The sequence below is a fragment of the Cariama cristata genome, unplaced genomic scaffold (genome assembly GCF_000690535.1).
Source record: "Cariama cristata isolate BGI_N322 unplaced genomic scaffold, ASM69053v1 scaffold24516, whole genome shotgun sequence".
Classification (NCBI taxonomy): Eukaryota; Metazoa; Chordata; class Aves; order Cariamiformes; family Cariamidae; genus Cariama; species Cariama cristata.
The window spans coordinates 43,426-63,488 of NW_009620794.1; the positions used below are offsets into that span (position 1 = coordinate 43,426).

The 20,063-nt window shown below is 36.0% G+C and overlaps 1 protein-coding gene across 1 annotated transcript in view; it reads left to right on the forward strand.

The window, feature by feature from the left end:
* The window catches only part of VWA3B (von Willebrand factor A domain containing 3B), a gene marked incomplete at its 3' end in the record, with an annotated part of 61,995 nt that overhangs the window by 40,798 nt on the left and 1,134 nt on the right, over positions 1-20,063 (forward strand). The window contains exons 20-26 of the mRNA XM_009701725.1: positions 690-808; positions 6,341-6,519; positions 12,787-12,889; positions 13,198-13,229; positions 14,450-14,574; positions 15,749-15,886; positions 16,427-16,524. Coding sequence (XP_009700027.1) covers positions 690-808; positions 6,341-6,519; positions 12,787-12,889; positions 13,198-13,229; positions 14,450-14,574; positions 15,749-15,886; positions 16,427-16,524 — 794 coding nt within the window. The remainder of the gene's footprint in view (positions 1-689; positions 809-6,340; positions 6,520-12,786; positions 12,890-13,197; positions 13,230-14,449; positions 14,575-15,748; positions 15,887-16,426; positions 16,525-20,063) is intronic.

The window sequence follows — 20,063 nt, forward strand, 5'->3', positions numbered from 1 at the left end:
TTATAATGAAGTTGACATGTAGATTGTGAAATTTGTATGGTGATGTATTGTGAAATTTGAAAGGTATTGAAGTTCCTGATTGTGACCAACCTGGTTAGGTTTCTAAGCCTTATTGTGCTTAATTAAGACTAGTTTCAGTGAGCAATATCGGGCTTGTTCACTCTTTGGTGATCAGTGTGATGGTGAAAAATGTCTCTCTCCATCTTTAGTACTCTAATTCCTTAGAAAATATGGTCCTCAAGAATAAGAGTATTTAATACACTTAAAGAAGTAACTGTCACGCCTGTATGCTAGCATGAGATGCTGACAAGTGAGTGTTGTTTTAAAGCAATACAGTCTGGAATATGGTAATGATCTAGGCATGCTTGTCTCCCTTCTGACCTACCCTTCCATTATTAGAGGGAATTGCTTGACAGTACTGATTTACTTACAACTAACTAGTAGTTAGGAATCTTAATTTGCAGCTTCTGCATAAAGGGATTGTATTATTTCAGAAGGCTTTATTAACAGGTTGGAAATTATGTCTTAATTCTGACATTTGCTTGAGGTGCTCAGATCTTTCTTTCTGCAGCCTTCCAGTGTTCCTTCTGGCTGTTCTGATCCTCGGACATGGACTCATGGGCCTTCAGTTATTCTGGTGGAGGAAAAGTTGTATGATAAATGAAGTATTTTCTTTTATTGTATGCTAGATGTTACCCTTGGCCCATGTTAGCAACGACAAGAAGCGGATCACACTAATTAATCCTCAGGCAGTGAATCTTGATGCCTATAAAGAGAAGCTGGAACAAGCCATTAAATCCTATGAAAGGCAAGTCTACTAATCAGAAATTTATCATATTTGCAATCTAATTTCAGATTTTTCTTAGGTAGTGGGTATTTGCTTGCACATGCTTTGCTCAATACTGGTAATTCTGCACATTGACACACCTTAATCCACCATCAACCTGTAGGAGAAATGTTTATTTTCTTCAAAAAAAAAAAAAAAACCACCAGAATGAAAAAACAGATAATAGGCAAGGAGAGAATAAAAAACATGTTGCTTATATTATGTTTGTTCAATGACAAAAAAAAAATTCTTTTACTTTCTGGGAATAAACCTGGAAGCAATCATCCCTGGAGAGGAATCTCCCCTAAACGTACAGTGCTAGCCAGACTTTTAACTTACAATTAAACTCCTAAATCCATAGACTGACATTTAAATTAGTGGCCTGCTTTATGCTGCCAGCTGCCTAGCACTTAATTATGGATGCAAGAATGTAACTGAGGCGTCTATAAAATACTGACAATTTTAATTATTTTTTTTTTGAGGGATGTATTGTGCTTATTAATTAAATGTCGGTAAAAGCACATCAGAAGTAAACAGGACAAAGACATTAGATCACTGAGCTCTTTCTTTCCTTGATCTAACTTTGTGCATTTTTTTTAAGTAATGCAGTTATTTGACTACTAATGTAATTCAGTAACCTTATGACAACTTTGACTAGAATTGTTTTAATAAATAAGATATCTTTTTCAGGCTGTATTCTAATAACATTTACAGATGTAATTATTTTATATGACCAAAAAAACGTTGATGACAAGCATTTAGTCTTTGGTTTTTGATGAATTCCACTGAGGCCCTTTAAGGTTTTTTTTTTTCTTCTGTAACTCTGTGATCGTACCAGTTCTTTTTAAAGCATGTAATAACTCTGTTTTTCATTCCCATTTCCTATTTCTAAATGTATCCATCTTTTGTGATAAAAATCAAGAATTACAATTTGCAAATGCTGCTTGCTGTGTCTAATATTAGTGGAATTCAGTGAATAAAAATCTATTGGTTTTGTGTGCTGTGTCACTGAGACCATACTATTAGTATCAGGCTGATGAAGAACTCATAGTAATCTGGACTCATCACTTATTTTGATAGAAGGTGCAAGTGGTGTATTTTTGATGGTGATTTCTGAAAAAAATTCAAGTTTTTCATTGCTGTGCCTTACCATTGAATATTTTACATTTATTGACTTCAATTTTGAGGGAGAGAAAAGTGTTTTCTGGTTAAATTCTGATGATCTTCTACTGACAGCATTTTCACAGAAACCCTAAAACTTTGATTGGGAGTAGTGTTTACTTATGTTTACCCATAGAGGTCAATGCATCAGTGTATTTACTATAGTAGGACTGAGTTCCCTGCTTCTGTGAAAAAGATGTATAGAAGAGAGATCTGCCTGAAGATCCTTATAATTGACAATGTAAGAAAGAGTTCTCATTGCTTTTCCTTTGCATGTGAAACAGCAACCCAGTCAAATTTATTTTGCTCTAAATGGCACAGTACATTTCCAGTAATTGAATTTGTAAAGGCTGCAGTTCAGCTTTGTGAATAGTGATTGGTCACAAATTTATTCTGACATCTATAGATGAGACAATACGTCAGGGCATGCAGGTTTCAAGAACAGAAGCAAGCATGACAATATCTTCCCTGTATGTAGATTGACCTTAGTGTCAGATTTAGAGGGAGAAAAATGGTGAGGGCAGAAATTTTGTGCTCTGACAAAGAGAATATCCAGTATTGAAGGAGAAAAATGCTGAAAGCTTCAAAATGTGTATGATCTTGTATAGCCAGAAGCTTTTACAAATGAGTTAGTTATGAGTGTGCACATTTAGAAGTTTGAAATAAGCAGTGGAGCATGCTGAGACTGCAGATTGTGAATGAACTAAGTAATTTACATTCTAAAAATGCTGGGGTTTGGTTTCTAGTAGATAAAACGAATCATCAAGAAATTAATATTCCAAATCTGGTGTTAATGAGGTTTTTTTGTACATGCACCAATAAATCTGGCAAGGCTGTTAAAAGTCTAATGGTTACAATCAGAATTTTTCCTAACAATGAATTTGTTCTTGTATTTCCAAAGGAAGTTTGGACATTTTTCTAGAATTACAGCAATTAGGATCATCAGTAGAGGTTTATTTCTATAGTACAAAATGAAGTAATTGAGTGATGGCTTAATTGTTTGAGATATTAATAGAGAAAACTGTAAACTAGAGGATCTATAAGACTTTATAATTTATGTCTAAAAAGGGAAAGCAGAAAGTTTAGTGGTGCTTTCAAAAGATCTCAGAACTGCATTACTTCAGGATAATCACTTCTGTTTTCCTGTCAGTAGTTTTTCTTCACAGCCAGAGTTAATGAAGTAGAAACCTGAATGGTACAACTGAGGGGTTATCTTAGCAGAGAAAAAAAAACAAAGCAAACGCATTGCTCTCCATGTGTCTTCAGGCTATAGTTTTCTGAAACTGTTTAATTGGAGGAACTGTGCTTAGCTTAACTGGCATTTAATCAGTTTTGTTATTTGATTTAGCTTGCTGGTGCTGAAGAAAACCATCCATAGAAAATCCTGGCAGGAAGCAGCAGTGATTGCCATTAATCCTTCTATGACCCTGAAATAGTCATGCTGCTACTTGATGGAAGATGCTGTTTTCCCATCTTCTCTTGCAGTTGATAATTTCATAGCTGAATGATAAGGATACAATTTGATGATACAGTGCTCTTGGAATACAAATCAGTGCAGATATCTTAAGACTCTATGTTTATTTGCTAGTTGTGAGATGATCAGATACACAAGGAACCGAATTCCCTCAAAAACTGTTTTACTTTCTTTAATAGGCGCCTAAACCTAGTTATTTGGAGAGCGCTATCTCAGGAGGAAAGAGACAAGTAAGCTATCACCTTTTGGTTTTCTAACTTACCTCTGAAAGGCTGGTCATAAATATTTGATACTGTTTTATCACTATTTCTGTAACCAACTGGTTTTATTTTCAAATATTTTGTAACTATATACCATACTTTCAAAAATTTATATATGATATGGAGTAATATTAAATACTGGACATCCCCTTCTTGCAGTGCTGATTATTTTTAAGGGAAGGGCCTGCATTCCATTTGAATGGTGCTGGTCTATTCTTAATCAGTGTCAAGTGGCACGGCCTTGGGAGGGCAGCATGTCATTGCCTTTGGCATCAAGGTGAATCTTCTATCATTTGGTAAAGATCATTTCAGTGGCTGGGTTGTATATCACACTAAAGGTTTGTACTACTTTAACTAGCTTATTTCTGTATATTGATTTAAAAAACTAGTGACTGTATAAACAAGACTGTCATCAGTGAAGTTAGGGTCTGTTTACTTCGGAGAATAAAGTGAAGACCAGTTAATGAAAACTGAATGGGCATGAAATATTCCTAGGCAGAAAAATGGCAAAGAAAACGAAAATGCTTTTAAGAAGACTTAATCTAATGAGCAAAAAATACACAGTTCTATCATCAGTAAGGAGAACTAAAACCCCATTCTGGTACAGAGAGGAAGGAAAGGCTGTTAAACAAAAGAACAGCATATAATGAAAAAAAGAAAATAGATGTCTGTTGGTAGACAGTATAGAAATTTGACAAGGTGGTATCTAAAATATTTTATTGTTGGTAAGATATGGCCAATTATGTAGATAAGAAAAAAAAGAAGTCCTAGCAATTGTACTGTCTATTGCTAGAGGTGCGTATTAAAATTGTTAATATTGGTGCATAGAAATTGAAATAGTTGATCTATTTCTTTTCTAAATTTACAATTTGAATGATCACATTGATGTATTACGAAAGCATGACAACATACTTTCAAAATTAGTAATCTGGAAGGAGAGGGTAATAAACAAAGTCTACTAACTTGGTCACAAGAGTCCTGAAATAATTGGTTGAGGAGCTTTCTGGTTCACTACTGTGTATTAAATTGTTATCTCAGATACTAGGGAAGTTCAAATTTGCTAGAGAAGTGGTAATATTGTGCTTGTGTTCAAAATGGTTGAGAGATCTAACTCAGGAGATAAATTATCTTGACGATGATTATAAATTAATAATGGATTTAGGTAATAGAGAACAAAATCTAGGTAAAAACTATACTGATCAGGTTAATTTCAATACAAAGCAGTTCTTAGAGGAGTAGAGAGATAAGCAGTGGCAAACAGTAGGCAACGTGGTAGGCATCACCATGGCTGTATGTGTTGGTAAGACAGATACTTAAGTACTCTCCCCAGTTCTAGGTTTCATGTTTTTTTAAATGTTGGCAAAGCTGTAGAGAAGAGACACAAAAGAGCTACTTTTTGGGTACTAAAAAGAAGTATGTTACTTCCAACTGGAGAGGTAAAAAATTCTACCTGTTCTGGATTTTGGAGGGTTCAGTTTGTTTGTTTTTTATCAACAAGATGACAGTATCTAATTCACCTTTCGGTTTGTAAGTACCTTCAGTGTGTAGCTTCAAACTGGCTCTTTAGTCTAGTGGACATTGACACAATCTGAACTATGGATGGAAGCAAACTCCTGATCACTGAGTGAAATTGAGTGGTACAGGACTGACAGAGGAATAAACAGCAGGAGATTTTGTCTCTTTTTTATGTGATCAGTCAAGACTGATGTGGCAAATCAGGATTTAGTAGGTCTCTGGTGCCATTTTAGATTGTCTAGGTGCTTGCTGCTTCACTAGGTGCTGCTCCAGAAGGGCCAGGGATTTCCATAATTTCTTAGTCATATCTGGAAGTTCTTTATTGATGCCTCACATATTCAAGGGACATGTAAAATCAGAATCACAGACTCACAGAATCAATTTGGTTGGAAGAGAGCTATGGGATCAAGTCCAACCTTTGCCCTAACACCACCATGTCAACTAGACCATAGCACTAAGTGCCACGTCCAGTCTTTTCTTAAACACCTCCAGGGATGGGGACTCCACCACCTCCCTGGGCAGCCCATTCCAATGCCTAACCACCCTTTCTGTGAAGAAATGCCTCCTCATTTCTAGCCTGAACTTCCCCTGGTGCAGTTTCAGACTGTGCCCTCTTGTCCTGTCACCAGTTGCCTGGGAGAAGAGGCCAAACCCCACCTGTCTACACCCTCCTTTCAGGTCATTGTAGAGAGTGATCAGGTCTCCCCTCAGCCTCCTCTTCTCCAGGCTAAACACCCCCAGCTCCCTCAGCCGCTCCTCATAAGGCTTACCCTTGAGACCCTTCATCAGCTTTGTTGCCCTTCTCTGGACACACTCCAGCACCTCAGTGTCTAAAAATGGCACCAGACATCTATGCTCAGCCATTTGAATTGCTCCATGGATGTCTTTCTATGAGATATGGTTAAGCCAGATGTGATTGTTTGATTAAACACAACAGTAGCTGGATGAAACACAAGAACTTATGGTAGTTTATAAAAGGTAGATTGAATGAATCTGATGTTTTTTTCTGCCTTTCAGCTTTGTGATTCTGTTTGTAAAGTACTGCCAAAATTAAAATCTTTCCTACTTGTGATTACTGATCTTTTTAATTTATTTTTTTTTAAGATTTAAAGAGGATCGGCCAATCCAATATATGCAGCATAAAGAAGATTTGCTGGAGGCTTTAGAGAATTTGGGATGGCCAATTTCCTATGAAGATGTGATGTTGATAGAAGACGAGATAGTGGCAGCATTAACATACATACAACAGGCCTCTGATCTTCAGGAAGCTGTCAAAAAGGAAAGTGAGAAAAGCTCAAGCAACAATAAAAAGGTAATAGATTGGAAGGGATTTCACACACCCCCCTCGATATTCCTCTTCAGTATGTGCTCCTGGAATAATTTTGTTCCATGATTATAGCTGATAAAGTAGGCATTTAGCATCTTGTTATACAAATGGATAGAGCAAAGAAGGTAGTTAAAAAGAGAGCAAACTTTCAATGACTTCGAAGTATTGGGGAAGGAGAAGTTCTGGAGCTGAGAGCACCACAGAAGTTGAGCCTTTTAGAAACAAATCTGAGCAAAGTAGAGATATATGCGACAGCATAGATATATGTGAAAGAAGAGAAAGAAGAGCTATATTAAAGGCAATTATGATTTAAGATTTGTGGTTGGGTTAATATCTGATAAACAGGAATAAAAGATCTTGTAATGTTAGAGTAATTCACTGTAATCTTCTATGGTATCTTTCCTGTAAAAGAAAAGATGGAGAGAAGAGGTGGGATTCAGCTTCATATTTGGATGCTAAAATCTAGCTGTTTGTAAAATATTGGCATACATGAACTGGTGGCTAATCTCACAGTATTACGCATGGAGTCAGGGGCATCTGGAGCTCATCCTGAAGTGGACGCCTACTTTTGGCGATCCAGAGTGCTCTCTCCACTCCATGAATACATTAGCAGAAAGTAGTCTAGCTACTCTGAAACTGTGATTGAAGTTTGTGCTTTTTGATCAATATATATGTATGTCTCCCACATGAACCTCTGATTTTACTTGGAATGCTATTGAGAGGTTTAATGAAATGTGTATGGAAATACATGAGGCAGCAAGTATAAAAATAATGCTAGTAAATTATTTTAGGCTGCCCTATTGCAAGAGAGAATATACTCTTTCATTTTACCTTTTTCTTTGGTGATATACATGGTCAGAAAACGTATCTTAGGTTACAAAGTAGTATTCTCCTATTATTATTTTCACTCTTTCAGAACATTCTTGAAAGTGAATTGATTCTACCTTAATGGTTTTGCCTTCAAGATACGAGTATGAATTCTCAGGGAAATGAAGAACAGACTTCTAAGTTTTTAAAAGTGATTTAATCTTCCCCAATGGAAAGATTTCTGTATACACTATTGATGCTTTAAAATTCAAAGTACTTACCTCTGAAAAACTCAAACCATTTCTTTTATTTAGTTTCAAGTTTTTTCATCTAAAATCTTCATGAAACAGCGCTTCCAACTGGGAGTGCTGCTGCCTCTGCAGAACTGCGGTCTATGTAGAGTAGTACTGTGATAATATTAAAATAAGCTCACTAGGAAATTAATAAGAAAGAAAATCTTTTCTCGGACCTCTAAGTTGTAATAGACAGTAAGTAAAACAAATAGAGAATTAATCATAAATCTCATATTAATATATTCCTGTTCTTGTTCATTGTTTTATATCAGTGAGTGAGGGAGACTACTCTTTGGCTGAACTTAAAGGTGTGGTTGACCTGGTTGCAGTGAATGCTGAGGAAAGTCCTGTGCTTTGTATTATGTAGGAAGCACAATCAAATGATCATAATAGTTCTTTTTTGCCCTGATGTATGCATGTATACTTATACAAATATGTGTGTATTATATATATACACAACATACAATACATCAATTTGAAGAGGTAAGCGAAGTGAAACTCAAATGAGCACAGTACAAACCTAAACTGTGAGTTCTCAGCAATGAATGGGAACGTACAATTGGAATTTATAACTCTAAATTATGCCAAGTATCCATATTCTCTGCTTACCAGAGTATACCCAATCTGTTTTGTTTATTTGACATTCCTTGACTGAGATATACCTCTCTTTTCATTGAGATCAGCAATAGTTTTCACAATGAGCTGTGACCTTTTGCATACTATGGCATAAGTTATAAAAAAATTATTTGTGTTCAATTAAATAGAATATGTTATGATAGCACGAGACAGGTATGAAAGTAAGTGATTATGGAAAGGATCACATTCAATTTTTTGTAGTTTTTGAGAATTTTTTTCCACAAAGACTGTACATTTGAAAACAATGTCTTCTAAAACCAGATGATCTTGATTTATTTTACATTAGTCTGAAAATATGACATTGCTAATACAGCTATTTTGATTATTGATTTACCTCTGCTGTATAGTGTCCCAATACAAGGGGAGCAGAAACATGTTCATGTTTCATTTGTTGACTGTAATTTTAATGTTGCCTTGAAACAACCAATGTGTGCTCGCAGACATGATGTGATTAACATTGTGCAATCACTTATCCTGAATCAACCTGCTTTAGGAGCCTAATCAGTGCACCATCTTCAGTAATTGCTAATCTGCAACTGAAAGGCTTTAGGAGTGAGAGGCAGAAATGCAGATGTAATTAAGAGTTCTGTTTATGTGGTGGAAAAAACAGTGAAAAAAAAATGGAAAAAACCTGGGGAACCTTTTAAAAATGCTGTCAGAGGTTTTTCCAACTGTGATGTCCGTCTACAAAATGAGTATTAAAGAATAAACTACCAGCTGAAATACATTACAGCAAGGAAATTGCTGATATGGCACTGAATGAAAATTGCCATTGCGAGGTGGTAAAAAAAAATCACAATTATCCTGGAAGTCTACTCAACAAAGCAGACTTTAAAATTTCCTGCTAATTTTTTTACCACTAAATTCAAAATCAAACCCCTTAGTTTTTAGCTTTTAAAAGAATTAGTAATCCTTTTTGGATGTCCTTGCTACGAGAGCTTTCTGTTTAAGCCTACAACTGAATTAATGGTCTGGTTATCCTCCCTCTGTGCTCTGACCTTCTCTGGGAGTTGTGTTCAGGTTGCTGTGTTTGCACACCTCTGTGACAGGTAGGGTATGCCAGTGTCTTACTGGAGGAGGATGAAGCAGACATCCATCTGCACAGGGCCATGAGATGACTGAAGACCTCTAGTGATGCAAGAAGTGAATGCTTTGGGAAATAAGCAAACACATTTAGTTGTTATCAGGCAAAATACAAACCACTGAATGTTGATGATTACCTAATTGAAGGGCTAATTGTAGACTGTATTTTACTCAGTTTACTAAATTCCTTTTGCTGTACGGAAGCACGGGCTGACAAAAATCTTCCTCTCTAGGCTGGCACTCAGCTTTCATCTAAAGATATTAAAAATGAGGAATGTGTCATTTACCTTGTTTTTTCCTAACAAGAAACTGCTTTGACCTAAAATACTATATCTGTTTTCTAATTTGAACTTGTCAGGCATAACAGTCAGCCATCATTTCTTATTATGTTTTTTTCTCACTGAATTATAAAGCTGTTTACAACATGATGTCACCTAGTAAAAGGAATTGTTCAGGGTCCACTACCCACTTCTCATTAGACAACTTCAGGTCTACCGGGGTCATGGCATTACTATTCTCCAAGCGTGATAGCTTCCAGGATGGTTTTGTGCATTCTGTTAATGGCTGTAACATCTTCATGTAAAGTATTTCTTTCCCCAGTGTTATAATGTGGCCTTTGAGAGTAGTGGAGAACACTTCCTCTTGTACTAAATATTTCTGCTTCTGCATATGAATGGACTTCAGATTCTGCAGAAGAATAAAGCTGCATTCATTCCTAAGGATTAAATCACATTAAGAATATTCTTTTAAAAGTACTGCATTTCCCTTAGGATGAGCTCAAACATGCAAGGCTTATGCTTGTTTGTGACCCTGCTGAGTGGTCACCATGTGATTAAAAATAACTTAAAATAGTTAAGCATAATGTGTTTTGTAAAGCATGGTTATTTGGTGGAAAGGGACCTCTAGTGGCTCATTGAGTCTGCTCTTTCTGAAAAATGTGTTTCATATACAATTGATTTAATTATTCCTAATGAAATATTTATAGCTGAGACTCGATTCTTTACAAGAATGGAAATTCTGGATCTCCCTTGGCAGTTTTTTCTATTTCCTGCTGTCCAATTTCTTACAGTCCTCATTCTTCCTCACTGTTTGAGGATCATAATTGCTGTCTGTTGATACCTTTTTGCATTCATATGTTTCCTAAACAGCTTGGCATCTCATGCCTTTGTTCTTGTGTCTCTTTAGGGAGACAAGGGACATCCCAAATAGCACAACAACAAAAAAGTTATAATAACCTAGAAATGTTTGGTCAAATTTTCCATTGTCGTCAGTGAAGTAACCTGCTGGACAGACAGCGTGTAGCTACAAAAGGTTAGGCTCTTTCATAAAAATGGACTGTGGTCTACAGAGAATGGGTTTGTTGCCACTGACAGCCTAGGAAAAGCAGTGGTTGCTTGGCTCTGGAGGTGTCAGGATTGTGAAAAACCAAAGTTAGAGCCAAGGTACATGGAGATCTGTGGACAGTCTTCCTATCCATTCTTGCCTATAGTAGGAAAATGGAAAAACTAATCTCTTTGAAAGGGAATTAAAAAATACAGCTGGTATTGGCAGAGGTAAACAAAGTCTCCGTCACCTCACATGGTTTAATGCATTGCCTTCAACAGAAGCAGAGCTAACAGGGTGACAATCCCTGAGAATCAGACGGGACTCTTGTAATAAAAATACTGGAGAACGATATCCCAGAAATGGGCACTCTGACAGTGTCTGGGTCAATCACGCTGGACACCTAAAGGCTATGTGAGAGGAAGGAGAGATGGATTTGAATTTAGACAGTATTTTGGAGCCACCTGAATTTTGCAGGACTCGGCGTCCTCATTGTGGATGCCGGCGCAGTCTTTAGCATTTGGATTAATGGGGAGTGCTGGAAGTTGCCCAAGTTATTAGTCAAGCATTACAAATTAGTTGATAATAAATATTCAGCAGCAGCTGTCCCTTTGGAGCCTGAGGAATTAAGTAAATGGTTTACCCAAATACCTTTTTGTGTCTGTGGAGCTGTAAGTCTTTGACTCAAATCAGCCTTTGTTAGGTTGTACTTCAGTCAGTTAAGCACTGTGAAGAGCCTCTCGTTTAGATGGAGTTTGGAAAACAGAACTGTTGATATCATTTATATTCTACAGGGGTAAAGAATAAACTAGAAACCCCCTACATATCTTCCATTTTAAATATCTCTCTGCCTTATTTTGTGTGCGTTTTGCTTATTTTAGGACCTTTTTTTTTAGGGTTGTTTGTGATTTTTGGGGGAGAGATTGGAAAAAAGAGTTTGTGATAGTTATAGTGAATCTAAGAACAAACAGTTTAGTCAAAGGTATTCCCAGCTTTTCCATCATTATTGACTGTTAGGGAAAATCGAGTATCAAAATCAAATATATCTTTTTAGGAAGAAAAATGCCATCAGACAAGGAAGCAGGTTGTACACACCGTAGCGAGCAGAGGCTTTTAGGAGTCCGTGAGTTATAGTTGTTTTTCAGAACAGTGTGTAGATCTGTGGAGAAGTTTGAGATTTCAAGCTGTGTGGTTTTGTGATTCAAAGGAACTGTACAAGAGATGGATGCTTGCAAATTGTTTACGAAGTAGGCTAATAAATATGTGTTTTAAAAATTAATGGGGAAATAGATTTATTTAACTTTGCGGTTGCTTATAATTTCTATTTAGAAACATTATTGTGAGCAGTATGGAGAAAATAAGAGACTTTTTCAAGAATTAATTTGCTGTTGTTGTAGTAAATATAAATTATGGAGTTGTTCTCGAGCATTATTAAAATGTACTTATAAAAATACTGGGATTATGGACTTTTCAATATTAGAAAGAAAATGTTTTTATATCATCAGTTTTCTTAATTTTCTTAGGAAAGCAAAATGTAAAGTGTTTTTTCACATTCTGACATACCCACATAATACTCTGATCCTCTCAGAACTTCCTGTAAGAGAGATGCCCTGAATGGGAAGAAATTCTTTCTTCTAGACAAAAAGGGATTCAGGAATTTGATCTAGTTTAAAGGCAGATAAAACTAAGACTCTATAAAATGTTAATGTGAAATACAGAAGGCTTTAAGGTAAAAGAATATGGTGACTGTGAAGTGAAGTACACAGAAGCTCGGAAAGCTCGATAGTATATTTTTACATAAAGCCACTTGTGATTTGTGAGTGTGTGACTATTTTTCACATACTGTGTTTCTCACGGCCCTCTGCCTCAGTTGTTGTGTAAGATCCATCATGCTTTTTGCATTCTTCATTCTGTTACTACTGATTCCAGCCACTGACTTCAACCAGGAGTTGAGTTGGTCCACAGCCAGCCAGCCCCATTGGTATTTCTATTCTCACCACCCGGTGCGTGGTCCCCCAGAGTTATTTATGAGCAATTCAACAGTAAGCTCCGGTGTTCTGTGTGGCTGTGGTACATTACAGGAACTGGAGTCTGGGGAGCTGCCCCACAAAGAGGAGAATTAGTGCATGAAGAGCCCAAACTAGCAGGGCAGAATGATGGACAGTGGCAGCTCGGGAAAATGTGGTATAATATTTTGCTAAACTGGAAAGTTTTAAAACTGCTGAAAATTTTAATTTTGAATTTATATTTTGTAAAAACCCAATTTTTTCAGACACTTCAAGATTTATTTTTTTTAAATTCTATATTTGATTTTTCTAATCAGTCATTCCATACAGTGAGGTACTTCTAATGAAAATAAGATCATCGTGAAGACTCACCTGTCTGGACAACATGAATGTGTATAGCACCTTCACTTGTTCTGCAAAATCAGTTGATTTTTCCTTACCTCATCCTTGAATATGAATTGTACAACTTTTTAAAATTTTTTCTAGGAAAATGGCAGCCAGAGCCATAATTGGCCAAGGTAAATTTATGCCTGAACACTTGAAAATATAAGTATTGTTATGACCATGTAAAACAGGATTTTATAGTGAAAACTCCTGGGTGATCTTATCCATGAGTACTTCCTGTAACATTTCTTCCTCTGTTTGTAACTATTCTGAATGTTTAAAATAATTCCAGTTTACCGTGAATTATCTGCAGAGGCCATAACATTACATTGCCTAAATTTTTAATTAATTCCAAAGAATAGCTTGAGTCTGACTGCCTTAGCTGTTGTGGAAAAAATAATTGTATCAAATTACAGAGACTTGAAGAAGAAACTGTGAAGTCAAAGTCTAAAAAAAGACAAAAAGACGAAGTACTTGTGACTCACAAATGCCAAAAGGTGATTGCAAGATCAGATGTCACAGGATTTTATTATCCAGGTATATGTTTTTGTCCACATTTTAAAGTTTCTTAATACTGATAAAACATTAGTTTTAGTCATAATTAGCTACTTCTGCCTTAATCAGATTTGATATTACACGTGCATATTGATGAAAAATGAATATATATCTTGTGTGTGCACATATATACATTTATAAAAAGACATACACTTTGTAAAGATAGAAAGCAGTGATACATTTATATAAGAAGAGTATGGAAGGAAATCCTTTTAAGTTACTGACTATTCGAGAGTATCAACCTATCCCTCTTTGGTGTCTGCCTTGAATGTTTCTGTTGAGTGTTTAGCAAAAGCAGAGCTTTTGCGTGTGTTTAAAGATTCGCTAAAAGCTTCTGCCTTTTTGCTGAGTTTTGAGCCAGAATGATTAGTAGGTAAAATTGTGTTCTGTTATTTTGTAGAAAAAATCATGTGTCTCTGTGTGTGTGTATGTGTGTTCATTTTTGTGTTACCTTTACTTGTTTGGTTTTTTAAATTACATATTTTTAACTGTGGTAATAGTTTAATTATGTCAACAATCATCCACCTGATCCACCTTACAAATTTCAGACCTGGGCTTGAAAACTATTCTTCATTTTATTTTTATGGCAGTGTTAAGAATGGTTATTGACTGTATTTTTTTTAGATATAAATTTCTCTATTGCCCTAGCACAGCTTACCCTAGCTAAATGAAAATGGAGACTGTATAGTACAGAGACATTTGACCTCAGTGATGTATGACAGCCTATGGGATTTTAAAAAAAAATTCCACAAGGGGTAAAAGAAAAATAATTTGAATACTTTATTATGTTGGTTTTTAGGAACTGTGATAAAGAATATCGGTTCTACCTGTGCATTTGTTGACTTCAGCAATGGGGACACCTGGGTTGTACCTGTGGAGTTCACTATACCTGTGGGAGGTGCTATGCCATGCCCATATCTGCAGGTGAAAAATTGTATTTTTTCATGTCAGCAAATTGTTCATTTGGTCACACATAGAATAAAGGATTTTTTAAAAATCTTTTAAATACATCTATTTATTCTGAAGAGGAGTTTTTAGTGATAGTAATCTCATGCTATTTTCAACATACTATTTTTCAGTTGTTTGGAGCTTGTTTTCATTGTAACCCTATTCCTTTGTTTATTAGGATTCTATATTATTTTTATTTTTTTTTTTTTATTTAATCACCTATAGAAGAAAGGTGAGCTATTTACCAGCAGAATGATTGTTTCCCAGCATATAGAACCAAGGAGAGCCTTTTATACACAATGTGATGTACAGCATGTTATAACCATTTGTTTTTCACAGCATTTCACAGCATTTGTTTCTCCAGCAGATACCCTTATACTGAGGCAAATAGCAGTAATAATAAAAAAAAAAATCTTTATTCCATTTCTGTTTTTATTTAAAATTTATCAGCTGACTATCTGTAATCATAGTTGGGTTTTTTTGTGATTCTTATTTTACACATGAGACAGAAGATGGGTACAGAAAGGGTACAGAATGGATACAGCTGTTTTGAATACAAGAAGCATTTTTATAACTGTTTTGTTACACTTAAAACTAGAGATGTACCTTTTTTTCTGTTTGAAATGAAGGCAAATCCTGATCCGATAGTTCCTGGTATTCTGTAAGGGGAACATCCAACTCTAGAGAAGATCTGCAGAATTTGATAGAAAATTGTGACTCTGTATTCATTTTAAAAATAATTAATAATAATAATAAATTTTGTATAAGTCAGTTACATATGGAATTCTCTAAAATTCCCAAGGTTGGTTAAAAGCTTATCAAAAACATAAATTTGTGCAAAGTCCAAGGGAATGAAGAGTTGTAAGAGTTTCCTCGTTCAGTTCAACTTGCTACTGGAGCCCTGGTACATTTAGTAGGGCTCTGTCCTTTATTTTTTCTTTGTGTCCATTCCCTGATTCAGTGGAAATTGTGAGTGATCAGTACATGCAAGGACCACGTCCTTCTTTTTTCCTTTTAAAGATCTATAGTAAAACATGGGAACATGTTAAAATGGTGATTCATGTGAAAATATCTTAGTATTTACCTTTTCTGTCTTGTACAACTCACAAGTTACACAGTTCTTGCAAACTGATGCTTTCCTTATGTGCAGGTTGGAGACTATGTGTTTGCCAGAACTGGGACACAGACAGGAAACGAATGTTATGTGCCTGCCATTGTCATAGCAACACCAAAGAGGGTGGAAACAGGTGACAAACTCTACACGGTTCTGATGTTCAACAACAAGAAAGTAAGTAATCCTAGAAGATGATACCAATTTGGCAATGGTATTAATATTGTTCTATTTTTGATGAGGCAGATACAATTTTCCAGGCTAATGAGCTCACTGTCCCGATCCTTGTCTCCAGCTAACCAAAGTAAATCAGATTTCAGGGCTCGATGAAGAGCTGATATAATAGACATGAACCAAGAAATTCTGTAGGATAATTTATTCTTAAATCATACTCTGGGCTTTCCTCTATAATCCATTTGGTGGCTTTCACAAGCTCCATGCTGCTAAAATGAGAAACATAGCGAGTTTTATCACTCTCAATATAGTCTTCAATTCATTTCATTATGTTTGTTTGTTTGTTTGTAAGCCATTATGATAATTTTACTGCATTTTTCATGTGCATATTAAGAAAATGTACTTTGTACTTGAAAATTTTATCTGAATTATTTAGAGACTGAATACAGTTACATTAAAACAGTTGACTTTGTATACATATGTATCTTCATTGTTTCTGAGATTTAGATTTAAATTAGATGAATGATGATTGTGTTATTGCAGGAACACTGTGTAAGAAGTGGGCTTATTAAAATCAGCCAAACAAAGTATGCCTTATCCTGTCAGTACATAAAAGTGGTGCAGACGGTGGATTATATGACGTGAGTATGCTTGAACCTAAAAATATAGAAGTTATTTTATGTGAATTCTAAATGTTGCACTTTGGGTTCAACTATGCTGTTAGATTTCCATATATAGTACTCTAACTACAGTTATTGTGAACTAGCTTGCTCTGTGCATGCAACCAAGTGATTTGACCCACAAATGTGTCAATCAGAAGAACATTAACTGTCTGTCTTACCATTTTATTATCTGGCAATTTATTGCCCTGTTTTCATTTTGGAAACATTGATGGGATGTGATGGTTTGAAGCTTAGCCCCAGGAAACTATTAGAGGATTGCTGAAAGGTGAGATGGAATTTCTATTTGTTGTAGACCTTATTTTTCTTTTAAGATATTTATTGTGATATAAAGCTAGGCATTAAATTGCCAGTTGTTTCTAAGATACTGAATCTTCTACTGGGCTTAAATCTGGGCAATGATGGGGAGAGAGTGTATAGGATGAATATGAGCCCCTTCTGCAGAACTTGTGTACAGCAGGGGTAACATTCTTCTGGTGTGAAATGTGCGCTGAATGTGCAGTGGTTTCAAGTGACTGTGGATTACTTTTTCACCTTGTATTAAGTTCTAGTTTAATCCATTTGAAATTGCATTGGATTGTGATAACCTTCAGAGAACCAACAATCTCTGGCAGCTAGTAACAACAGAACTTAGGAAGCAGAATAAGATCAGAACAATCTAGGGATATTTCTCCAGAATACATTCCCAGCCTCCAGCAATTTGTGATTTAAGGTTTTTCTGAAGCAGAATTGGAGTCTCTATTAAACAGCCTTGATGGATTTTTCTTCCACAAATTTGTGCGATTACTTTTTTGAACCCATGTAAACCTTTATCATCTATAGCCTTTTCCAAGAAGGAGCTGCACAGTTTCACATTTTGTGTGAGAAAATATATATTTTTGTTTTGAATCTTCCATCTGCTTTGACATCCCATAGGGATTCTAGACTGAAGGGTTTCCTCTTCCTTGTATGTCAGTGTACTATGGGCACTGCTGCCAAAGAATTGTATAATCTCCATCATGGGAGATTACTTCCCAAGAGGTTGCATGAACAGGACAAATCCCACCTTTAAATGCAATTTTAGAAGTTCTTCATTTTTATTGAAATGTTCTAATATGATGATCAGTGTTAAAGATTACATCTAAAAATCATAGGTGAGTGTGCCAGTTATGGGCTGATCTATGGATTCCCTGAGAATAATGGAATGAAAAAGCGACGCTGATTCAAGTCCTGTTTCCCACATATTTTCTAGTAGTGATTGCAGTGCAGCTTGAAACTTGCTCTTCTGCCAGCTTGCAGCCACAGCACGTAAACAAATGAATACCCCCACTTTACTGAGCAGAATTCCATATCGGGAAATACAGCAATGCCTTTTTCCAGGCCAGATCACCTACATGATGGTAGCCTCTTTTCACCGAAAAGTAAACCTGAAGACTATGGTGTCCTACTTAGTGCACACAACCAGTTGAAAAGAGGCAGGTATATAACTGAGCTGAGTTCCAGCAAAATCAGTGGAAGCCTTTCCTTTCCACTGAGTTGGATTATGTCCTAAATGAGGTACCTTATTAGGAAAAGATGTGACTAAATGCATAAGCAATAAGAGTGTCTTCCATTCTACATGCTTTGTTTCATGACTGAGTGCTTTAATATAAAATTTAATATTCATTCTCCAAATGGACTTTATTGCCAGATGACTTGCCATTGTTATGTAGAAATGATGAGAAAATTGGGTTATTCACTGGTAAAAAAGAGGAATTCTTTGGAGAACTGACTGAAATGAATACACTAAATTTTTGCAAATGAGAAATAAATGTACTCATTAGACCTACATTTTAGATGAAGTGATACCAAATCTGCCAGATCTCTGGGTAAAATAGTGTGTGAAACTGCATATTCAAGTCATATGAATTGTGAATTTCTATACAATGTTTTCAGCTAGTAAACACTCATTTGGTCATAGATGCACTGGCCAGTTTGTATAGCAGATGACTGAAATTAAATAATGAAATCTAAATAAAATATTCCAAACAATATTGTTGCCACAACACAAAATAATGGACTCTCAGTTAAGGCATTCATTTCACCCTCTTTAAACCAAACTAAAACAGTTTTTAGTATGGCCTGGAATAGAGCATAAATTTTGCAAACATAATGATTGAGCACACCAATGTCTTACAGTTGTTTTAAGGTCTGAAGATTTCAGTACATTGTTTCTGTTTTTTTCTTGCAGCAGTTATAGATTTTGGGAACAAACCACCATATTTGAAATGACAATGTTTTTACTGCAAAATGTCTCTATTTTTCAGGATAGCACTCCTCAGATTGTCCTCAAATTACCCCCATTAAAGGAACACGAGAAGTGCCTTGAAACAATATTATTTCAAATGCTATTAATTACAGCAAGGCCCAGATACACAAAGGGACATCGTGGGACTCAGAGCAGTAACACTTGAGCATTTGTGAGCTCTGAGAGTGGAATTTAGGTGCTTTGGCTCCATGGATGTATACTGAATGTCAAGATTTATAGCACAGAGTGCAGTGACAAGTGTAAAGCAGCTCATAAGAAATGATGAAGAGAGCTGAGCATCTGAAATTGAGACTCTCTTAACTTAGGTACCCACTTACAGCCCTGAACTAGACATGAGTCTAGTTTGAGCCTTTGGGATTCCCAGGGTCCTCTGTTGGCATTGGATAAACTACATAAATAGTAATTTTTGGCATATAGGCAACATAGACCTACCCCCCAGGTACTCAGATGAAGTGCATTGGCGTGACAATAAAAACCTCAGTGATCACTACTGATCCACAATATTCCACAATTTGATGCCAAAATCACAGCATCTTCTTTTGCACATTCCCAGCTTTAACAACTACTGCAAAATATTTCTCTCCATCTTCTTCCACATTATGTGTCATACCTGGTTCTGCTGAATTTTTAGTCTCTTTTCCAAGAATTAACGATAAAAGCCTGGTACGATAGAGCTTTTAGAGTTAAGAGTCTTTTATGTTTCCTACTTCTTGGGCCTATAACTCTCTACAGTAAATTGCTTTGTAAGATTTGAGTAGACAGTCCCTGACAATGCACTTACTAATTCAGAATGTTCGTCTTTTGCTTGTTAACCTTCTCAGCTAGGTTTTGAGTTCTCTGTAAAGCCACATTCCGTAAAGTGAAATCTCATTCCTTTCTTGCTGCTTAACATGTCACTTTAGTGTCATATAGACATACATAATGTCCTTTTCTAGGCATTGACTACATTAACTCAGTGACTGCATCATAAAAACCTGGTACTGGCCATGATTTTACTTTATATTTGTTTCTTTCTGTAACCACCATGCCATGTTGAATGGTTGTTTTCCTTTTGTGAGGAGGTGTACATTCAAAATGGTTAAACAACTGTATTTCATTACACATTAATCAGTTACTAATATTAGCAGTGCCATGGCAGTGCTCCAGCCCAGATTGAGTTGGAGTTTCCATTAGAGCCCCCACCTTTTAGTGGGCATGGAGGTGTGCTTCCTGC